The 24,431-nt window shown below is 36.2% G+C and overlaps 1 protein-coding gene across 3 annotated transcripts in view; it reads right to left on the bottom strand.

The window, feature by feature from the left end:
• The window catches only part of LOC122401969, a 62,798-nt gene extending 39,709 nt beyond the window's left edge, over positions 1 to 23,089 (bottom strand). For all 3 annotated transcript variants that reach the window (XR_006259486.1, XR_006259487.1, XM_043404441.1), the window contains exon 1: positions 21,869 to 23,089. Coding sequence is in view for 1 of the 3 variants with exons in the window: in XM_043404441.1 (XP_043260376.1) it covers positions 21,869 to 21,971 (103 nt within the window). In the remaining 2 variants the exon portion in view is untranslated. The remainder of the gene's footprint in view (positions 1 to 21,868) is intronic.
• Positions 23,090 to 24,431: the final 1,342 nt, after the last annotated feature.

Here is a 24,431-nt window from a genome sequence, read left to right as displayed (position 1 = left end):
ACCACGCGGGAAAAAGCCGCGAATCGCCTATTGGAAAGCGGACGACTGAGAAAAAGAGCGTTAGGACCCGACATTTCGCAGAGAGAAGTGTCAGCCACTTGTTAATTGCCTATAGCGTTCAATCGTTTGTACAGACAGGTCTCGAAATCATCTCAATCGCAGAGGAATTCTCAAAGCGACTTTTTAGCTAATTATGGGAATGTTGTTGATGGAAAGTTATAGAAACACAACGATTAACTTCTATAGAAATGTTTGTTTACCTTCGAACCTGGCGTTTTCTAAATTACGATACATCGTCCGTTTGAAGGAAATGTTTTCACTGTCGATACGATTAGCATTACATCACATATAATACAAAAAGAAATTTAACCTAATGAAAGTAGCTTCAAATTGTCAGAGCAATTCCTCATGAAAATGCTTCAATTTTTTATTTCAAACTAATCCACACAGAGAAAACTGTGGTTGTAAACAGGTGGCACTTTACAAGACTTACAGAGAAAAACAAAACTTAGAAAAACTTAGAAAAGCAAAATTTTTTCTAAAAAATTTCCATAGATATTCTATTTTTTTTTTTTACAATTCAAGACATTTAGATTTTTTGAATTTTAATTTCTGGGTATCTGGAATTTTACGGTTCTCCTAGAAACTAATTTTATAGCACAAGATCTTCAAATGCTTGATAGTTCTTTGTAGCGTTGGCTGTAGAAATTTCAATTTTCTTAAATTGGTATTTATATTAGACGAGTTCAATAAATGTTCCCATTTCACAGATAATTTACTTTCTATTTGCCGTTAGTAAATTAATTTCACAAACGTATCCTCCATTATCGTAGCAATGCTTCTGATTTCGCTAGTTTCCTGGTTTTCACTACTTCAACGATCGAATTTTAGAATCAATTGCACCTTCTGTTAACGACGGAACAAAGTGACGAATTCTTTTACCGTTTCTTAGATTTCTATTCCCTACTTTTGAATCGTATCCAACATTTGTAACCCTCTTGGACGGTGTAACGAGTCTCACAAGTGTCCCAGTAGAATCTTTTTACCATTCAAATCATTTTTAGAAAGTCTCGCGGTGTCCACTTCCAGGTAAAACTGATTACAGTAAAATATGATATCCCAGCTGGCTGGAATAAAAATCGCAGTTTCCGAAATTCAGCAATTCTACGGTTCCGATAAAATTTACAAGAATTTATTAAAAGCCTTTCGTTTTGCTCAGTTTGTCCAATGAAATATTTATGAACGAGCGCAAAGTTTATTTACTTTCGAGCAGAAGCTGAATCGTAATTTATTGAAGGGACTAGGCGATCTTTTATTTCACTTTATTATAATTTCCTACAAAAAGGGGAACTTTGTCGTTTTACGGTATTTACTTAAATAATTTTCTTTTTCACAGATTTAAAAACGAAAAATTTGTTAAAAATGATGTTTAAAAAAAATAACTAACAGTATGCAATACACATAAAATTATACGTACTTAGAAATCCATATTTATAATTATTTTTATCATTCCAGATATAAATAAACATTGTGTGAAAGATAAAATCTGAGCCTCCATTCATGTTTTTAGAATTAATTCCCAAAGATTTTATTTTTAGGCCTCTTAATAAAATATTTAAAATAATTTGCAAAATACCTTAACTTAACAAAGAATTTAAAGCAGCACATATTATAATTAGGAAACTAAATTTACTACAATAATGCAAAAGGAGATTATGTAAGGCTATGCACAGCCAACGCACTATCTTTAAAACATAAAGTTGACCCACATGACGAGGGAAAGATTTCCATAGGAATATCCGAGTCATGGCACAAGATAAATGAAGGTAGTATTTAATCCAGTAAAATTGATAAGCCTTTCGTTACGAATTCCTTCCTAAGATTCGGAGTCGATATAATCTAACTCGAACGAAATACTGGAGTTTCTCCATAGCAGCGTGACTTTTTGATTACGTAACGATAGAAGAAGGGAGAAAGAGATCACGAAAGCCATGAATTACTCGTTCGGAATTCCTTCCTAGACTTGGAAGAACTTGCAGTGATGCGACGCGGCCTCAAATCGAATGGCTCGATAGAAACATTATTCTGAAATTATGTAACAAAAAAACAGGAGAGTGGGACAGAGTATCGCGGAAGAGTCTCAACGGTGAAAGTGCAGTTAGTCAATCAAAGGTACGCGTTTTATCGCGTATTCCAGTTAACAACTATTATTGTTAACACTATACGGGCGCAGACTATTTGGTATCAGCGAGTAAAAACCACATAATGATCAGAAAGTCGAGAAACGAGTGAATATATCAAGCAGGCTTGGGCGCAGTTTGAAATAATCAGATTATTTCAAATATTTTATCATATTTAGTTCACAAATAATATAGAAAACTAACCTTGTTTTACATTCAGTCTAAATTAATTATTTTCAAACCATTTTTTATTACCTTGATCAAATAAAGCATCAAATAATTTGATATAGGAATTACTAAATCAACGGGTATTGAAATTAATAAGAATTAATTAATCACTTAAATTAATTATTTGAAATAAACTGAAAATTATTGAACTAAATTAACTGCAGTGTTTATTAATAGTTAGTAACAATTTCGTTAGAACAAAGTGATTTCAACCATTGAAACTTTTCATGATTACGCCATTTAATACCTGGTTACGAATCGAAAAATATGTGCACCTACAACGAAGTATAAAAATTGATAGCATAGGACTGTGTAATTAAAAAAAGAAAAACTTGGAAAATCAAGCTTTACTACAATATAATTGAGAGAATAATGCAATTACGAAGGGTAGTTAATTGTTAAAAAATATTAAAATATTCGATTCTGCAACAATGCTGCAACATAATGTTATAATAATATTAATTAAATTGATCGACTGGGGGTTTGTGTTACCAAACGCTAGTATGAAGAATAATTCGATTCGAAAGAGGCTGCGAGGAATCAACGAACGTTCGATCGGTGTGCCGTGATCATAGATCCTGGATCACCGTAGATCGCTGGCACGACTGGCGTCGAGACATTTTCACAACCGCTTTTCCTTCGCAAGGACTGGTTGCTGCGAATCTAGGGAGCCAGAACCCGGTTCTACGCGATACAGTGTCGTAGAAATCCGGCTTAAAGGGGTCGGCGGAGTAACTCGTCGATGCTATCGGAGAAAATAGCCTAGCGCCGGGGGAAAAAGAGTGGATCTACGGTTTACGGATACGTAGAGAGTGCTTCGATAAATATTCTGACAGGAAGAGATCGCCAATGGAGCAAAAAACATTTAGAAACTAATAATCGATCAACTTTTCCTCTAAATCCATGGCCCTGGTTTCCTGTCTCTTATCCTTCGAAAAAGATTGTTTTCGATCGTATGCAAGTTCTAGAAAATAAATTTTCTCATCTTAGTTATTAAAAAGACTGTGGAAAATGGTTCTTGATGATTAGTGTGAATAAATGAGAAGGTTTCTTTATTATTAGGTTTCAGAATGAATAATTGGAACATGTAATATGACTGATTATTATTTTCAACGTTTCGGGGATACTTTCAGCTCAGTTCAAGAAAATATTGCATTAAAATTTTATATAATAGTTATATAAGTGAAGAGCTCGTGGGAAAAGGCAAGAGAAAAGACGAAACATTTGTAATAATATAATAATAATGCATAGAATATATTTAAGATGAATTCAGGATGTATTCAAGATGCATTCCAAATTCATTCCAAATTCATTCCACATTCATTCCGATTCATTCTAAATGCATTCATGATGTATTTACGATGGATTTTCATGCAGTACATAAAATAAAAGAGTGCATTCGTGAAGTGCATAGGATAGAATGCATACAAGATTCATTCAAGCTTCATTTAAGTTGCATTCACGATGCAATTATGATGCATTTATCTCATGCATGATATTTATGGTACGATGCATGTACAATATTTATCATACATTCGCAATGCATATATGATATCTATGCTGCATATACGATGCATTTATAATAGATCTTACCTTTACGATGAATTTACGAAATCTATGTCATTCATTATTTATGACATTTATAATACGTATTGCATTTATGATATCTGTGATTGATCTATAGCACTCGTGATGTATCCATGGCATCCATGATACATCTACGATACATCACAACATAGGGGATCTCGACTAATTATAATTTTAATCCGTATACTTCCTCTAAATATTTCTTTCTTCATCCATTATATACAATAAACAACTTTGTTGCAAGTTAAAATAGTTTGTTTTGAACCAATAAGAAAGGATTTATACCTTGTTTACAAAAAACAAAGGCCGAATAATAAACACAGTGTGTTAAGACAGCTTGACTATTATTAAGCTTAACCTATATACATATAGCGAAGCAAATATGATAAACGAAGTGCGGGGAACTAAGTATTAATAATAGCTTCGTAACGACGGAGACAAAGAAACAGAAGTTGAGATATAGAAACGTCGTTAGAAAATTGTTAATATTTGAGAGTCCACGAACAGATTAAATACCAGCCAGTACAAACGAACAAAGATTCTTCTTGAGTTCTTAGATTGTCCCGAGGGATGTTATAATAGTCGTTATGCAGATAGTTAAAACTTCTCAAACACGTTCTTGAATTCTCGCGAGTCGGTAGATTCTTCCTTTTGTTAACTTTCAAAAGTGGAACTTCGTTATTCGACCATTGGACGCAAGATCTCGTCATTAATTCCTCTTAGTTTCGGTTTGGAGCTTTTGATTATTCAGTTTCCCTTCGTTTTCCATCATATTTCAGCTAAGCTATTCGAGAGAACTCGGTCCAGCGTGGCGTTCGTTGAACGCTGAACAATTCCGGATGCTTTATCGTCCGAGGCTGTGATAAGAAACATGGAACAACGAGATAGCGCTGGTTCTGCGTACTTACACAGGCGGCACTCTATTGTGTTACTATTTCTGTTCGGAATCGTCCGAGTCGTGTGCTCGTATTTTAACCAGTTGAACTTTATGCAAAAACCATTTAGATAAGGCTCGTCACAAGTAATTAATACTCGTTTGACGAACGACTCGTTCAGTTGGCGCTGATAAGGGCTCCGGGGGCTACTGTAGCCAACCTAAATCAATAAACCTATATTAACCATTTAACCTTTCCCAGATCTATCCCTAACTAGAAAATCGTTTTATGCTCGAAATCTTTCCATTAAACGTAATTGTACTTTCCATTAATTTTTTACTTTAATAATTATGACACGAATGAAAGTTGCTCGTTAAACTTTTACTATTACCAGAGAAATTACCCTGAAATAAAATAGCTAATAGTGTGCAATTTAAACCTACGTAGTAATAAAATACGCAGATATATAATAAATTATAAACTTATTAACACCAGTCACCCAATCTTTTTGGATCAATCCTTATAAAGTCTCGATAGGTTTGTCGAAAAATTATTTTATATTCGTAAAAATTTCCAATAAATGTACTTTTATTCTGAACACAGTAAGCGTAAGAAATTATTTTTTACATCCAAAATACTTTTCTACTTTCGAAACTATTCACAATTAGTAGATGAATCCCTAAGGTTTCAATAAATAATGAATTCTATTCTAACGATTTATATTTAGAATTCAAGTGGATTTGATTTATTAGGAATGTGACTCCATTTGTGTAATCCAAACTTCTATGATTGTATCTCCCAGTTTCGTAAAAAAAATGTTTTCTAGACAAGAATGTACCTCATTGGTTATCCAACATACGCAATTCGCAATTTTCTAAAGTTCACTGACGAAATTTTACGAGATTTGCGCATGATGTTTTTAATGACACATGAAAATAATTTCTATTTCTATTTTGTAATGTATTTCTGTTATTAAAAACCTGCAAATGAAGTGGATATAGAAATCTCCACTTTTTACAGTTCTTCATGAAATCAACAACCTTAAAAATTTTAGAATATATTTAACTATGAATAATATATTAAAATTTTAAGAAAATCCCTAATAAATATTTATCTGTAAATAGTAAATGAAACTTTCAACAGTTACGATACCGAGGTTAGATCTTTTTATTATAAAAATCGCGGAAACTCTCGAGCGTACCTTTTATAACTTCATGCTTATTCGATCTTTATTGTCTAATTTAAAGTAAATGTAAAAAATGTAATGGAGTCTTGCGAAATTGTGTGTAGATTAACTGTAAGTTCCTTGGACGTACCAGTCACGGATTAAAATACTTAAACGGGATTATTTGATCGGCAGCCGTGCAATATTTGTTAAGCCATTTAAGATTTAAGTCGGTCGAAGTTGTTCGTTCGGAATAACTAAATCGTATATAACGAAGCAAGTGCAATGCAATCACGAATTCTGGAATTAGAAAGTGAATATTATTAAACCTCCTCATCGGTTAATTGTGATATATCGGCGCGGGTTTTCTTCCTCGAGATTTCACCGAAGCAATGCGCGCCAGCCTTGAGCCCCGACATTCGAGCAACACGATCGATGATCGACTCGTGATCGATAAGTTCCTGGATCCCCGCTCGGTCAACGGCATTTCTTCCAAGAACTGAGAATCTTTCTCCTCGATATAGTCTTCTCCGTACGAGAAACCATACAAATCGTGACATCCTGATTCCAAGGTAACGTCGGAGCCTCGATTAATCGTTGAAACTTTATCGGGTGATCGTTAATTATTGAAAGTACGTAAATGCCCCGAGTCCCGATAGATCGCGGGGCAGAGTGATCGAAGGAGATCGACTGATAACCTTGCCACGCCTGTTTTAATTATCGTCCTGCAAGTAGAACAGTCCATCGACGTTTTTTCAGTAGTCTGTCATATTTCAGTAAATTTAAAACCAGCAGCGAGCAGAAAAAGGGACGCATACTACTTTTTGTCGATCGTTTTTACACTGTAAATTAGCCGTCACTCAATTTTTCAGAGACACGCGGAACTAATTTCGTCAGATTTAGATCGCCGTGTCCTGAATATTTTGAATTATTGTTATTAAACGTTGAGTGCACGAGTGTTACATCGGTTTCTAAAATAGAATGTTTCAAATAAAAGTTGATTAAGTGCCTACTGAAGAATTTCTGGGCGTAAAAGATGTCTTCAAAAGTATCATTTTATCATTTTCCATGGAAGGCTGGAGTAATCTTTTGTTTTTTTAAATAATATCTTATGTTATTTTAAAAAATAGCTTAATTCATGCCTGATGCACAGTGAAATATATATCGAAACGAATTTTGCATTAATAATAAATATTCTCTTTCTAATTAAATTATTTTAAAATAACTTGAATACTGAGGTGATTTAAAAATATAATACTATAGAAAAAAACACAAGGTAAAAAACGATACTTTTAATAGTTTCTTTTGCATTAATAAATTTTTCACTCGATATCGCTGATATTCTTTTGGTAATGTCAGCTAAAATTACTATCATTATTCAAGCCTGAGCCGAAAAGATTGAAGGATAACCGTTCGAAGATTGCATCGTCGACAAGAAATGGACTTTTATAAACTGTCTCGAATCCATTCCGTCCCGCTGTGCATTTTGCCAGCGAATCAGAAGGTCGAATTCACTTTCAAGATCGTCCAGTTATTCAGTTTGCCTCCAAAAGCAGTCACACTTCGTTCCCGAGTTCCCCCCCGTCTCTTTACGTAGGCACAACGGATGAAAGTGAATTATTGAAATCGCCCACCGGAACGGCGCCCACGTCCTCCTGAAACACCTGTTTACCCGCGAGTAACGCCAGAAGAGGAATCGTTCCGCTTCCTCTGTCCCCGTTTTCCTCGGCCAACAAACATTTTCAATCGTGCTCGCGTTAAGCACCGCTCACACAAAACGCGATCGCTGAACCACAATCGCAACAGGCGGTACACGCTCGAGCGGGCATCGGAGCCGCAGAAGTACGAATCGCGTGGCAGAAGTCACAGGTGGTTGAACAATTAAAACCGAACGACAGCGATTAATTAATTCGTCTAGCAATTCGTTCGTTATTCTTCGCTCTTAATTCTCGCTATAATTCTTTAATTTCCAGCACTGTTTACAATTAAAGGCAGGGCCTAAATTGTGGTCTTTATTAATATATTATTACATAATTAAGCATTTGATATACATATATGGGGAAGTGAAAAAGTAATAAAATAAGGGGCAGGCTGAGTGGACAAAATTTCAATAAGAACACTACTATTTTGAATAAAACTGACAAAAATTTTCATAATAATATTAGAGAAATACTAAGAAATAATTAAGGAATAATGAAAAGCAGAAAGCAAATGTATAGAATTTAAAAAAATTATTTTGTTTCTTATAGTAGAGAAAGTGCAGGATATTCGCAATACCACTTCATTTAAAGTAAATACAAAATTACCGTAGAAAATGGGAACAAATAGAATTACATATTATAAAAAAAATCAATGAATTTTAATGTCTGAAATTCTCAGTAATAATGAAAAACAAAAAATATCTGAAACTTTAATAACGGTTTTACACTGTTTCATGATAATGATACTGCAGTGTTCATGTTTCCGTATGCTACTAACACATTCCTATAAAATGAGAGAAATTTTGGTGTTTTTATAAAAATTTCGTCCATTCTATACGATTTCGGTGATAATATACAGGGTGTAACTAGCTTAGTTACTCTCTTTAAACAAAATTTTAGTAAGTAAAAAGAAACATCACATTTCATATTTTTGTTACAACATCTTAACAAAGCATTTATGGATTTTTTGTTATATAACATTTTAATCTCAGTTTTACTTGTAGAACACACTGCTGAAGTATGTACGGAAAAATGCACTCTGTATTTTAAATCGTACTTATTTGGTACACGAGTGCTTCGGTGGCTCGAATTGGAGGAACGTGAACGAGGAGGGGGAGGGATTCTGTATCGTGTATCCGTACGCAGATCGTGGCAATAAGCGAGGCTCTACTGTGCTTTTTTACTCGCGCGTGAAAGAGGCTTAATGCCATCGTTTCCTCGTACGTGCCTACCTACATACGACGAGGAGTGCAGCTCGAACGTTGATACAGAGAGCCACGAATGGTAAATGGCACGACCGGGTCGACCATTTGAATCCCGAATACGTGTAAAAGAAGACTGCCGAGCATTTAGTGAAAGGCAGAGCGCGCGTCTTCCGTGGCCGAGATTCGATTCGATCGACGAACCTAAGTCACGAAGTGTCGTTTCTCGCAACTTGCATTCGATCCTCTTCGCGCCAAACGCCTTGTCGCTCAAGACCCTCTCTTATTTTCACTCTTTGCCATCGAATTCTTCGTACAGTGACTCTCGAAATTGATCAACTACTTTCCTTTATTATATTTTTTATACAATCAATATCAATATCAATATCAATATCATCGCTTATTAATTACAAAAGAAAACAGTTTTCACAAACCGCAAGAAAGGTTGAACACCGTAAATATCTAATCTCACAAAATTAATCAAATTTTGCAGTAATTCAGGGACTACCAGCTAGATCAGAAAGTCTGCATTAATTGAGCGTTTAACCATAAAGGGGAAATGCAAGCAAACAATTTAAATGGCTTAACTGTTTTAAGAAATCTCTATTCAAAAAATACTAGACACTGCACTACCGTGTGATCAATTTCGCGAATTACTGTATTTCTTCTTCTTTACGGGTTCTCATTATTTGTTATCTTTGCGTTAATTATGATTTTAACAGCTTCTCGCCAGACTCGGTCTTCGATTCGGCGACTCGTGATAAGGAGACGCCGTGGCGCCGACAGAATTTTAATCGCGCATTTTTTATGTCATTTAGAGACGATCGGACTGTTTTTGGCAATCGTATTCTTTTGGTGGTCGTTTCCGATCAACGTGACCCGACTGAATTATCGTTGCTCGTCTACAGCTTAATATTCAGACTGAGCAATGTTGTTTTGCCTGTGGTAAATATTTGTATTACAAAGAGGAGTATTGTAGGAGTTGTTGGAATACTCCAAAATTTTTATTATCAAAGACTAATTTGAATGGGTAAGAATTTATTCAAATAATAAGTAATCAGTAAAACCAATGAACAGCAATTTATTTATGGTGTTTATTCGACTAAGCCTTTAAAGTTGTATCTATTCATTATGACATGTTTCATTCTCTAATTGAAATTGTAATTTGTATTTGACGAGTAATGAATAAACGAATGTTCATCTTGAATTCGTTACTTGAAATTTGTATAAAAATAAGAAATTTTTATTCTCTTTAAACATTCTTCTCTTTATTTCGTAGCTGTTCAAGGAAACAGAAAGTTGATAAACATTTTGTATTTAATTTAATTCTACATATATCAATGACCACGGTATTTAAATATTTGTGGCGCCAACAGCATGAGTAAATTCTGTTATCGTAAACGAAAAGTGATTGCAGTGTAATGTCATTTTCTCGTTATCTTCGTTTATGTATGAGACTAAAATGTATAAATAAATGATAGTTATGAAGCTGAGCGCCATGTTATTTCAAAAATTCTATTACTGGAGCATCTTGTTATTTTCTAATCAAACTAATTTGTTTCAAATAGAATTGTACACTAATTCTATTAATTTCCACCGATTGTGTGTACAAATAAATAATAAATACAGCAAAAATGATAATTAAATATCAGTGATAGTAACGACTGTTCCAATTAATTTCTGAGATATTATATCTTCCAAAAAAACCATATTATATGCAAGATTACAATAAAATTCTTCCGACATATGTTTTCTGAATCTTTGAAACGAAATCCAAAATAAATGCAATAGTTGATATCAAACTTGTATCCATAAAATCAAACAATACTTCGAAACGAAAATATAGATATTTACAGCATCTACATCACGTTTTATATTTTCGTTGGAATTTTTAATGAAACATTCGTGAACATTTTTAGTTTCATTTTTTATCTGCAAACCACATTATCGAATATCCAAGATACCGTGTATGTTTAATTGAAAACAAGCGATCAATTAATTAATTTCATTTGATTCGGAAATTTTTGTACCGATTACGAGACGAATGGTCTGGATCGTATAATTTCTACGTTTTGGCAGTCGTTTCGTTTTTGTCCCTTTGCTATGAGAGCCGCTTATGGGGTTATTTGCCATAAACGTTGGTGCCAACAGAGGGCAAGCTTCTCAGGAGGATTCTCAGCTGTGAAAGGATTCGCGGACAGTCGAAGATACTCGACGAATAGGGTTCCAAAACATTATCTCCATGTATACATCTTAATCCCTGGTCGCGGCGGGTTTTCATCAATAGCACTTGTGAACCGTGCTTAATTCGACGCTGTGACCTAAATTTCAATGGCGTGCACGGACCAACGTCCTCGTAACGCAACGGGAATCACGATGTTAAATAATCGATTTGAAGCCGAGTTGGACAAAATTTCCGTCCAAATAAAAGAATTTCGTGCAAAAGATAACTATTCATTTGTTACTCGTCAAACAAAAATTAGAAGTTACGGTATTAATATTTCACAATGAAGTATATAGCAATTTACCAAACATGATTAAAGGAATTACTTTCTCCTCGGTAGATTTATCTTGAATAATAATTTGAAGTTGGAAACAATTTTTCGAACTTTCCAGACCCGATTAAATATTTATTAAGGCTATTAATCAGTGTTTCTTTAAGAAAATTTTAAAGAATCACTGAGTAATCATTGATCACTATCAGTAATCATACCCCTCATACTATGTATTAACTTGCTAAAAAACAATAACGATTAAAATTACTTTCGTTCCTTATAAAAGAATGTTTTAATGAGAGAATGGATATTCTGTAAGGAAATGTTCTGGTCAGATAAAGGAAGTGATCACAATGTGATTACATTGTTTTTTTTATAATACAAATTTGTCCTTATATTATTATCTGCTTCAAATTGTTAATAATTCAACAGCTTGTATTATAAAAAAATAATTAATTACATTGTACTCGACACAAGCTTTGTTAATATTAAACAAGCTTGTAATCTAATGACGTTCTTAAGCAGTGAAGTTTAATTTGAAGATTTATATAAAATTACACTTCTCAAATATTTAAAAATTGTGTAATTTAATTCTTTAATTTTTATTTTAAGAGCTTCGACTCGATATCTAATTGGTTTCGCAATTATTCCTACGCATTTGATTCGACGCAGATATGCAAGAAAAATGGCGGAAGGGCGAGGATAGAGAAGGAAATTAATTCTTCGATGGAAATCCTAATTCATGTTATTAATTCATTTCGCGTGTCTGGGCATCCTGTTATTTATAAACCGGTAAACAGATCGATGGATTATGTACTATAGGGTGGGCACCGTAACAGCGTGCTCGCTTTTGATGGTAGGAATTAAGGTTAGGTTCGAAAACATCTTCCGTCTGTGCAATTTACTTTTCACATAATCCAATCACGCTACAATTATTATATGTATATCTAACCTTCGAGCTGTCAAATGCCAATATGCGTTACTATCAAAGTGCTTTTGATCTCTTATTCTATAACATTGAAATAAATATTATTCAAATTCATTTTTGCAGCAGTTTGAACAAGCTTGACTTTTATTAAAATATTTTCGTCCTATTCAGTAAAATTCTTAATAAAAGAGAATATTTTATTGTAAGTTAATGTCTATACGACAATTGTGTGTCCAATTATCTTAAGTAGTTTAAGAGATATTGATATATTTACTTAGAGAGTTAAGGATATTGTTTCGAACACACCCCCTATATCAACAATGTTTGTGCTCGCCGATGATCGAGGAAAATATGTTTTCATCGAAGCAAAGTTTGTGCATTTATTCGATTAACAATCCATCGGCGAGGATGGGTCAATTCTGGCTTGTATTTTATCTTTGTCATCGGACAATTCATAAATTGTTTATTATATTCTTCTCTTCGATCACTTGATGCCTTTATTGACTCTGTTTGTTGCACAAGAAGCGATAAGAAAGAACTATAATTCTGTCATTTTTAGAAGGAATCAGGAATAGAAATTATCCTTCTTTTATATATTTTATTAATTCATCTAAATTACATTTATTAATTTAATTAATGTCTTGCTACTCTGTCTTCTTCCGAAAAGCACTTCACAAAAGTTCAAAATGTATTTCTAAACTCTATACAGTCAACCGGCCAAATATTTGATTTACAAATTGTGAAAATATCTGATAATGTAGTTGTATTTATACTGAATACATTCTACAAAGAAATGTTATAATTCTTTAAATAAATCGTAAATTTATAAACATGTATATGTTGATATAAAGATAGAAATTTGCTGAAGTGTATTCTCTGACATTTATCGAATTTTTAACCGTGGATTAGAAGTACTGTTGCAAGCAAAATTTATTCACGAATAACGAATCAAATTTTTAGAAAATTAAATTAGTAAATTAAAGTTACTCGTGAATAAAATTTGCTCAACTTTGGCACGTAAAAGGATATTTTTCCGATTGATTCACAACGTGTTAAATATTAAATTCTTCGGTGTTTTGGGAAACCTTCGAACGAAAATTTTGTGGAATACGAATATTTCGTAGAATTTAATAGCAATATTTGGCGCACAAAAAACCGCAACAACTTTGATTCTAATTCTCACGCATTGCCATAACCGGTAAACATAACAGACACAATGTTAATTCGGACTTATGTTTACCAACTCTGATCGGGCTGTATTCGTTTAACGAGATAGGAACAATTGTGGAACGGAAATTCCAACGAAGCGAAATACGAAATTATACCGACTGCCATTTCCATATACGCTACCGTTGAAAAGTATGGAAGTAGACGAGTACTGTAAAACCACGTTACAGCTATTTTATTATAATTAAAGTTTTACGTATCATAATAGTTTGTATTGTGCAAATATTATACATGAAAACACTAACTTAAAAGTAATAAAAAGTTAATATATTCTGTATCTAATCTAAAGACTGAAAACCTAACTTCAAATGTTTATTAAAACAATCAATATTTAATCGAATATAAACATGAACATTACATAATATTATTTTCTTCGCTGCTGAACATGTTTAAACGAGCATGACTTCCTTTTTGGGATAGTACAATCATCTTCTGTGCTCTCGTTTTGATTTTTCTCTGCCTTCTTCAAAAAGTCTGATATTTTCATTTCTTTCACCCAAGAGATTTTTACAAACTTCGTTATACAGGGTGTTCGGCCACCTCTAGCAAAAATTTTAATGAGCGATAGTAGAGGCCAAAATAAGACAAAAATCAAGAATACCAATTTGTTGATGGAAGCTTCGTTAAAAAGTTATTAACGTTTAAAGTGCCGCCCTTACTGAATTTTTTTCTCGAAAATGCGCAAGATTTCGGGGGTATGTCTATTCACCAAAAATGACTGTAATTGAACCCTACAACCGAAAATAATTTTTCCACAACGATTTGCAATTTTTTAATTTTGTCGAATAATTTCACACATTCTCTATTTTTTTTCTCGAAAGTGGGCAGGATTTCGTGGGTATGTCTAATGACAAAAACTAATTGTAATTGACCCCCGCAACCGAAAATAATTTTTCCAGAACGATTTGAAATTTTTGAATTTAATTGTTAATAACTTTTTAACGAAGCTTCCATCAACAAATTAGTATTCTTGATTTTCGTCTTATTTTGGCCTCTACTATCGCTCATTAAAATTTTTGCTAGAGGTGGCCGAACACCCTGTATAAAGCTATGTTTGTAAAAAAATAAAACGGTTTTTCTGTTATTAGCTTTACTTTCTTATTGGTTTCTTGCTTGTTAATTTTTACACTTTTTACTTAATACAGCAGGGTTGTTATAGAAATTTCGTCCACTGTATTGTGTTGAAGATTTCACAAAAAACTGCGCGACTTCGAGCGCAGGGATTCAGAGGAAAGAATTGCAGGAACGCAACCGACAGCTTGAGATCCAGTTCCTGGGTCCGCACACGCGGACGTCGAGTGTGAAACGTGTGTCACCATTCGCGGACACTCGTGCGTGTCTCGTGGGGTCCTTTAAGCCCCATTGGCTATTTACAGGGACTTGATGACCCTCCGTGCCGCAGAGAACTCCTTTATGCACTTCGAACCATCGACTCTCTTTTTGCGAAAAATCGTGTTGAACCCAGAGGGGGGTCTCTCTTGAGAGCAAGACGAAAGTGTTTCGATGATGAAACACAAGGGGACTCGAGGGTCCTAGGTCCCCCCCTTTCTGCTTGCAGCTCGACCCTTCGATACCCAGCTACTAAAAATCGGAACGAAACCGAGGGAAAATTAGCCAAACGATCCCGTCAGACTTACGACAATGGTAACTTTCCCTCCGATTAGCCGTTTCTGCACGATTTACTGTTAAATTTGTCGCGTCTAAGGAAAAATTGGAGCTCGGAGAGTTTTCGAGGCGAAAGTCACGAATAACTCCTTTGCCTTTTTACTTTCTCGGCTGTTATTGTTTATACAGGGTGAGTCGCGTATATACATCGCTCACCCCGCATAACTCCCAAAGAATGCATCTCTACGAACAGAAATATTAAGGCGACCTTAAACTTTCTTGATGGAACGTGTTCCTTACTGAGATCAGATGTATTTCAAGTATTTCAAATTTAGACTCGTCAGTCCAAAGCACCTTTTTCTAGTTCTCAATTGTCCAGTCTGTATGTGCTCTAGCCCACTGCAAGCGTTCTTCTTGTTTATTGGTCGAACAAGTGGTTTTTGAATGGCAACACGACTAAACAAATTCGCATCTCTTAAGCGTCTCTTAATTGCGATTATGGGACCTGGCTTATCTCGAGTTCGATTCACTTTTGACCTGATTTCCGGTGCTGTTGATCTTCTGTTTCTTTTGCTGGTGACTCTGAACTTGGCCTCCTGTTTGGACGTAACTTTTGAACGACCAAAACGGGATAAGCATCTAATTATTTCCGAATGTAGTTTTACATTCTAACTGATGCTATCAAATCGAAAATCTATATTTATAATACAAAAAATTATGTTTTTATAAGCTCACTCGAGTCTACGAAGACTTCTGTGACCTAGTTTATGTTTTTTTAATTCACTTCAGAAATACGTAAATATATTGACGCATATCATGGTTATCATGTGTTAATACGCGAATATAAACAATTCTTTGATAGTAGATGTTCTTGCATTCTTTTTATTGAGTTAGATATAGCAAATTTTTTGAGTGTACGAAGACTTTCTTAACTGCGTGTACATTCAGACGTGTAATCCGCACGGTTCCATTACTCGTACGTTCAGACGTGCAATTCGCACGGTTCCATTACTCGTTCATTCAGACGTGTAATCCGCGCGATTCCAGCATTCAGTCATTCAGACTTGTCATTGGCATGGTTCTATCATTTTAGACATGTCAGTGGCACGATTCCTCTAATAACGATGAGTGTCACTTAAAATCTTACACTCTGATGTTTACCAGTGTTCTGCTTAAAAAACATGATTATTATGCATTTAGAATGAAGATGATTTTAAAATAAATACATTAATATATCTTCATTTAACATGTAATGATAATAAATTAAAAGCTTTATTTGTAATTATCAAATTAAACCTATTTGAAACTAACGTACCAAGATCACCAATCACTAAAAACCGTAAACGTTGATACGATTGTAATTATTTGAGGAACTCTTAATTTTTTATACGTCTGAGGCTGATAACCTTTTATTTTGTGCATCGATCAAACGTTTTATTGCACAATTATGTCTATATCAGCTATAAAAGAATTAAAATTTTTAATTTATAATCAGTGCAAATTAAATAAAGGTATATTAATGCATCTATTTCCAAATTATCTTGATTCCAAATGCATAATAACAATGTCTTTCAAGCAGGAATGTAGTAAGCATCACGGTGTACGATTTTAAATTACGCTTACCGTATCTTTTACCAGAGTGTGAGATTCAAAATATAGCGATGCAATAAATGTTCCGCCTCGAAAAATATTGGGGTTCCTTTCGGAGATTTCTCTAATACAAACGGGGACCATCAGGTCCGTCTAATGTCGCGTCCCCAAATATATTTTCGTTAGTGGTAGCCCACTACATTTATAAAATTATTTTTATTAATAAATAATGCAATTTCACATATTTTCATATTACTTTCGCGATAAGCAAACAGTAACAATCAGTTTTCTGCATTTTATGTTTTTTAGGTTAAACGTAATTCAACTGTTTCTGGGGAAACCTCGGTCGCCATTGCGATCTCTGAATGAGGATTTAGGTACAGTCAGAAGGACACTGAAATGCCCGTTGTTTCGAGCAATTACTTTACATCAGAAACGTCGTATGTGTAGCCACGTAATTGATACTGAAAAATTAACTGCTACAGATTAGATAAAGTACTGGAAAACATCGTCGTTTGTCACCGCTGCGCAAATACGCTAATCGCGAAAGATCATAACTTCCAATCCGCTATTTTGAGCGAAATCGCGACGATAAGCACAACGAGCTCCTTTTCTGGAAGGAGCATACGATTCGTCGTTTTGAAGTGCAACGAAAGTGAACGGAGAAATTGTTTCAAGCAACTTGTTTGCGTTAGAAGATTATCGAAACGAGAGTATCGATAAGTAAACAGCCGATAAGCGTAACGTAAAGTACATTCAGTCCGTGAAAGAATGAATGAACGTGTTCGAAGAAAGGTAAGATCTTCTGAACGATAGTTGCGAAGGTTAAGCTTGTTGCAACTTAATTTTAAAAGCTTAAGCTGGTCGAAGATAATGGGATTGCTGAGACGGTATTTACTTTTATCGGGAAATTTTATATAGCCGCTCAGTGTTATTAGAAAAATAATATCTATGACTAATACAGTATCGTGTAACTTATCATTCTTAACTAACGAGTCATTCGAACGAAAATTCGGATCCTAACAACAATATTTCGAATTACTTTTCATTTTTAAGCCGATCTAAACGAGATTTATCGTGCCAAAATTCTTTTAACACACACTTTGCATTTATACTTGAAAAAATTTTCATAGCTTGACGAGATACTGGTAAATTGGTATTGAATATTTCTAAGTGTTTTGTTATCCACTTCTCGCGATAAAACTGTATTCGAGCCGCCTACATATACATTAAATAATGACTGTGTTTCAACGAAAAGCGCCATACGCGATCTTGCAACTACGTTTTCCGTAAACTCAACTTTCGTTGTAATTAGTTCTACCTGCCAAGTTCTTGGTTTTATTAACCCCTTGCCATAACAAGTCTGACACGTCACAAGTTCTTGATGTCAAGTTTCACAATTATGAGGCTACTCACTCGTCATCGAGTCTTATAAATTAAAATCAACACATTTGTCAAGGGGTTAACAGAGCATTAAAATTTTCTAATAATTTATTTGCTCTAAACCTGCTGTACGTTTCCTTAGTTGGTGTATCATAATACTTTCTGTCATCTGGTTTCCGTATCGTAATTATCTCTTTAACCTAACAGAGGCTCTCCAAACACCGTCTTCTGAGACTATTGTGATTCAAAAATTCAGAATGAACTGCAGTTACCGAGCTTCTGTTTGCATTTAAAATCATGAATGGAATTAATGTTTGTCCTGAGTAGTCAACGTTATTCTATCTGATCGAATATTTTCACAACAAGAAGTTATTCACTAATGTTAATAAGTTTTGCTAATCTCCGTAGCTCCAAACGTCAAACTGACAGTTCATTGTAATTCCTACGTTAAGTGTTCAATCCAGGTTTTTCTTTTCTCGTTACGCCAAGTTATCCCGCGTCTAAATAAATAAATACAATCTCGAATGTCAGCCAGGTGTGGACACCGTGAACGCGTTACAGGAGTTTCGAAACGCAACGTCCATACGACACGGTGCTAATTAACCGTGTTACAGAAGGATTGAGTTTACCGGTGTAGGTGGTATCGAGTTTCCAAAAATGTTGCTACGGCTAACGACTCGTATCAGCGGGTAACGCGAAGGACGGGCACGAAATTCCGTCGTCGATGCCAGTCGAAGCGAGACTTTCACGGTGAAATTTCCCCGGGTGTCGTCAACCCTGACATTACGATCGTGGACGGTGTCAGGGCTACGATCCCTCGAAGGTGTTGGAAAAAGGAACGAGAAGCTAGCAGGCCGCACTTAGCCCGTTTGCATGTTCCTCGGAGTGGATAACCGCGTAAAAGTATCCCGTTACCACGGTAGCCCAGATACCAGATTACGGGGCACGAATTGTCAATCGAACCGGAGGTTGCGAGTTTCCGTCGACCGCGGCGCGAAAAAAAAACCGACCGCACAGGCAAGGAACCGCAGGAATTTCGCGACACGCTTTTTTATTCGCCGCTTCGCGCGTTTCATTCATCCGCGATATCTTTAACGCCGTTCGTTTTCACAGTTCCGTATCTGGCCTGACGCTAGTGGAAATCTCGGAGCAAAAGGCCATAAATCTGAGTTCACCCCGACACCTAAAGTATTGCAAGAAACAGTACATACATGCATGCGTGTACGGGGCGAGCGTGGACGTTCGAAGACGAGCGACAATAGTCACAAAAACAAATGATGAGCGAGAAAAACAAAAGAGGAATGGGAGAATGTGAAAGTGTTGAGAATAAGCATTACGTACATGTACTTTTAATGAAAATTTGTATCCATTAGAGCAGTCCCCTCCCTTGCAAAGGTCAGTAGCGTCAGGAGCGTCTCGTTTCGTTTTAACCCTTTATTTAATTTTCGAAACGTTTGAATCTTATCCCGATTTAACAATAGAATTTATTGATATCTAAACTACTCAGCTGATGGATGCCAATTTCGACGAGTCGATGGTCACCTTGGCGACGTAGGAGTCACTTAATTCCGTTTCGTTGACACTACACCCACATTTATTTATACAGAGCTTAAATAGAACATCAACGTCCTCGTCACAATCTACGTCACGGTCGAGCACCTAATGCGCGTTATCGTAATCAATTACACGACCGCAGACCCCGCTGATATTGCACGGTTATTCACTTTAGGACGAACCGGAGTAAATCATGTGTCGATAAGTGGCTCTGATCAATGAACACCCTCGTTTCCTTTCGCGATCGGTCGTTCCGACTATCGATTTACCCGAAGGATCGAGCAGCGTTTCAGGGAACGTTTCAACGTTCACTTTCGTCGAGAACTGCGCCTCGAGTTACAACCTGATAAGACTAATGTTGTAACAATGCGATCAAATGAATTACAACATCAATAATATTACAAATATCGGGCCGAGAAAGTCGATGAATAGCGTTTTACCGCTTTCAAATTTCCCTGAATGAAAATTTTACATTCTCACACTCTAACAGACACTCGACTCCAAAATAAATTTTAATTCGACGGAGTCTTTCGTCCAGTTTTTTTAGCAACCATGGAACACGATAAGATAGATCATTTCATGTCGAAGTGCAGAATCGTAACAGTACGAATCATAAGCATCGATAACATCCATCGACTCGAGGAAGCCAATAAATGGTGTGTTGACGTTTTCCAATAGACACACGACACCAAAATAAATTTGAATCCGACGAAGTCCTTCGTCGAGCTCCACAGTAACTACTCAGATTAAGTTACATAATTTTAGTCGATAGTTAGAGCGATAATAGTAGAGCGTGGGGGTTTGTTGAACAACCTGTTCGTATTGAAATGCAGACTTGCACCGTCACAACGACTGTCGTTGCAAATCGACTGTGACTCATCGTACGATAAATCGGTGCGTCTATTGCACTAGCAATCATTCATCTTCCGTGTACGATGTTCACGGTGAATTCGAGCAAAGTTTCGAAAATTAATCACAAATGCAACGATTTAGTTTACGGTCAATTAGCAGACTTTGCAAATAATCCCACACGCTTTATACGTAGTTATCGTTATAATAATCGCGTCAATGATCGCTGCGCGTAATATCGTACGAAATATAGTGGCTTCTAATCATTCAAATCAAACACATTGACTGTCCGTACTTCGAAACGATCAGATTTTCATAGAAATAAATATTTTACTATTTTCGTCTATGCGCCATTGTCTTTGTGATACAGCTGCCTATTTTAGTGACCAAAAATCTATCTGCACAGAAGATAGAGATAAATAGTGAAGTTTTCTTCTAATTCATAATTAATAAATTTGAGAAATATTTAATTTTTAGTATGACACATAATTATATTCTTTAATTGAAAGTAAGGAAAGGTTTTAGTAATTATAAACAAAAAAAAATTACGAAACTAATACTATTCGTTCCTCATGAATGATATAGAAACAAAGTACATGTAACGTTAATTTTGTGTTAATTGCTTGTCGTTACATTGTCGATAAAAGATTAACAAACGAAAGAAGAAGCCTTCTGATCGACATTTTTTACATTCGATTATACAAATATCTTAAGGACGTCAATAAGATTGTGAAATTTTTGTTACCTCGGGTTAAAAGTTAAAGAAACAGAATATAAACGGTAAAAAATATATCGAGAATAACACAGGAAAAACAAGTACTAAGCAAATTGAGAATAATAAAAATGTAAATTAGGATTTAAAACTCCTGAGACAAGACCATCCTAACCACGTGGTTCACTAGTTATCTAACCCATTGACGTACAATTTAATTACAACCTATTTTCAAATGCATAATATTTAATTTTATTCAAACTTGTTCGTACAAGCAGAGCTTGGAAAAACAAAACAGATTTCTTAAACATACGAAGCTTCGCGACGAGTCGTCATTTTGAAACCTAGCAGAAAGAACTGTTTCTAACCCCCCATTTAAATTCCCAATGTCTCGCGATATATGTCACATTCTAGGAAACTGTCGATTGGACAAGGTCTTCTAGCTAAAAATTCATCAGGTTCGCGAAGAGATCTTCTTCCTGTTTATCGCGGAGGAAATCCTCGTCCAGCAATTAAACGCTGGACGAACGCGTCGGGGTACGATAAGATAGACGCCAGTGAGCAGAGGCCGGACGAAACGGGACTCACCTCGTATTTTCGTCTCCTGCGGGTCCAACGGTGGAAAGCGTGGGTGGCCCTGCTGTCCTGGTTTCTTCAACAGGACACCCACGACCTGCGGCGCCATCATCATCCCGACGTCTCTAGCTGCACACCCCCGGTCGAATCAGTTCCAGCTGGTCATCGTTTTCCGATCAACTCCCTTTACACAGACGCACATAGAGACGAACTGTCGTTTCGGGTACGAAGCTACCTCGAGATCACTTTTGCCCCGACGCGCGGACCGCCTACTTGGGCCTGAAATTAAACCAAAGAGAGCAACGAACGGGGCGCTCGGGGTGAGCAGCTGCCGATTCCGTTCGGTTTAGAGACCGTCTGTCGTTTTATTGGCCAAGGCGACGTGTCACTTTAACGAAGACGCAAGGCGCCAGACGAGAGGCCCCTTTCCACTCTCTGTTTAATCGTTATCGCGCACTGTTGCCTCCTAGCACGCGCGAGCGTGACCTTATCGGGCGACGAAACTGTTCGAGCAGCTATCGCAGCCACCTATTAGCCCGGACCGAGCAATTATCGTTAGTTCGATCCCCGATGCGATCGTTACTCTCCTCCACCCTTTCGTACGACGACCTTCCGTTCAAGCAGGGTCGCCGATAACGGCTCGATCGTATCACCTGTTGACACGCGGTCACTGCCGTTTGTTGTCGTACCCGCGGAGCCTCGTTCGACGACAATGGCCGGTTGTTGCAACACAAGTTGCAATTACTGCGGTTAGATAACGTTATCGACCGGCTTTTGCCTTCGATGGGCGGCTAACGAGCCGACCTCGAGTGTCTTGGAGTAGCTCGACCCGCGCCCGTCGGTTCGGGGATGTTCGATTTTCACCACGACCTTCGTCACGGAACGGTCTTGCGTTTCGTTCAATGTCGATGTCTCTTGGAAAAACGCTGACAGATTTCCGCTCGCGAGAGGTTAGAGGAACTGTTGCCTCGGATGATGTTCACCAACACGGTCACTGAACGGACGAACAAGTTCCACGTCGTTGGAAAACTGTCACGAATCTAGTGCACGGAACTGGACACTCGAGTCTGAACTTCGTCGTAAAAATTTGTCAAGTCCCCCCCAAACCCCCCGGCAGAAAAACCTTGTAACCGATCGTCGCGAGCCGGTAAGCCGGTTAATTAACGCGTCCAGAGAATACGAACGGCTGTTCGCAATTGACACGAAGGGGAACGATCATCACTGATCCAGCATGGCGCGCGCACGGCGAACGACTAAACCGACGCTAGAGTGCATCGTGCTTCGTGTTCGCTGCCTAGCTTCCCCCACCATCGTCCACGGTTTCTCTTTCTCTCCACCGCTCGCCAACCCTCCGTTGTCTTTTCATCCTGTCGCGCTGTGACATTTTTGCGATCTAGGTGAATTCAGACGTTTCGCTCGTAATGTTATTATTTACAGTGAGTGTAGAAAGTATTCGTACAGTGACTAATAAGTTCACCACATGTTTTGGCATTTTATATCATTTATATCATTTCACAAAAATACATGTCAAATAATACTTTATATTTATTATGTCTGTTTAGGAAAATGCTGTTTTCTAGTTGGATAAAAGTATAAATTCATCAATAGAAAATAATTTATTTAATTGGAAGATTCCTAGTTCCATATTATTAATAAGGTTTTTTATTAAATTTTGATCATTTTTTTCCCATGCATTTGTAATTATTATTTTCAAGTGATGAATCGATGAGTATTTTGTATTATTCTTATAAACGTGAGAAACAATTATTCCCCAAATATTCTTAATGGGATTGGGATAACAATGGTATATTGTGGTCCTGAAACAGGGTATTATCTTGCTAAAATGTAAATTTACTCGAACAATTTTCTTGTAAGTAAGTAAATGTGATTCTAACATTTCTTGATATTGGCAAATATTCATTTTTGTTGAAAGTAATACGAAGCTTTCCAGAAGCACTGGATTGACAGTAATGAAAGCTCTAACAAAACTAAAATCTTTGATTGAAAAAATGATCCAAAAAATGTAATTTAAACAGAAGCCACGAATCAAAATCAATTTGAATAGTTAGGTGCTCGAATTACATTCATCGATGAAGTGTTCGAGAACAGAAAAGTTCAACGAGAAGTCTCAACCCTATTATGCACCCTTTGGCGGTGGCTCGAAAATTCGATGACGTTGTTATTAACGTAGATGTGTACGTGAAATGTTTCTTAAAGTCGACCACGATGCACCCTACATTTTCACGCCGTTGCTCCCATAATTCACCCTTTCTGGGACCCCTTGTTTAATCATATTTACAGGTGTCCCTCGCCGTTTCCATTCGATTTAACGCGAATCGGTTTCTAGTTTTCGAGTAACTGACACCGATGCATGCGACTATATCATTCCTCGTATCAGATAAATCAATTTTTCTCGATGAACTCCATTAACTCTACACAGCCTAACAAACAGAGAAGGGAGGATTTTATCAAGCCCTCTAGTCGGAAAATCTTAAAAGTATTGTCATTATTATCAACCGTTGTCATTCTTCTTATTATTGCCACTTTTTTTCGATTTCTTTATAGTTTTCTATTT

The sequence above is a fragment of the Colletes gigas genome, unplaced genomic scaffold (assembly GCF_013123115.1).
Source record: "Colletes gigas isolate AHSC1104 unplaced genomic scaffold, ASM1312311v1 Colletes_gigas_Sc00031, whole genome shotgun sequence".
In the NCBI taxonomy this organism is placed as follows: domain Eukaryota; kingdom Metazoa; phylum Arthropoda; class Insecta; order Hymenoptera; family Colletidae; genus Colletes; species Colletes gigas.
Note: the sequence above shows the minus strand (reverse complement) of the source record. Positions and strands in the feature narration are given on the sequence as shown.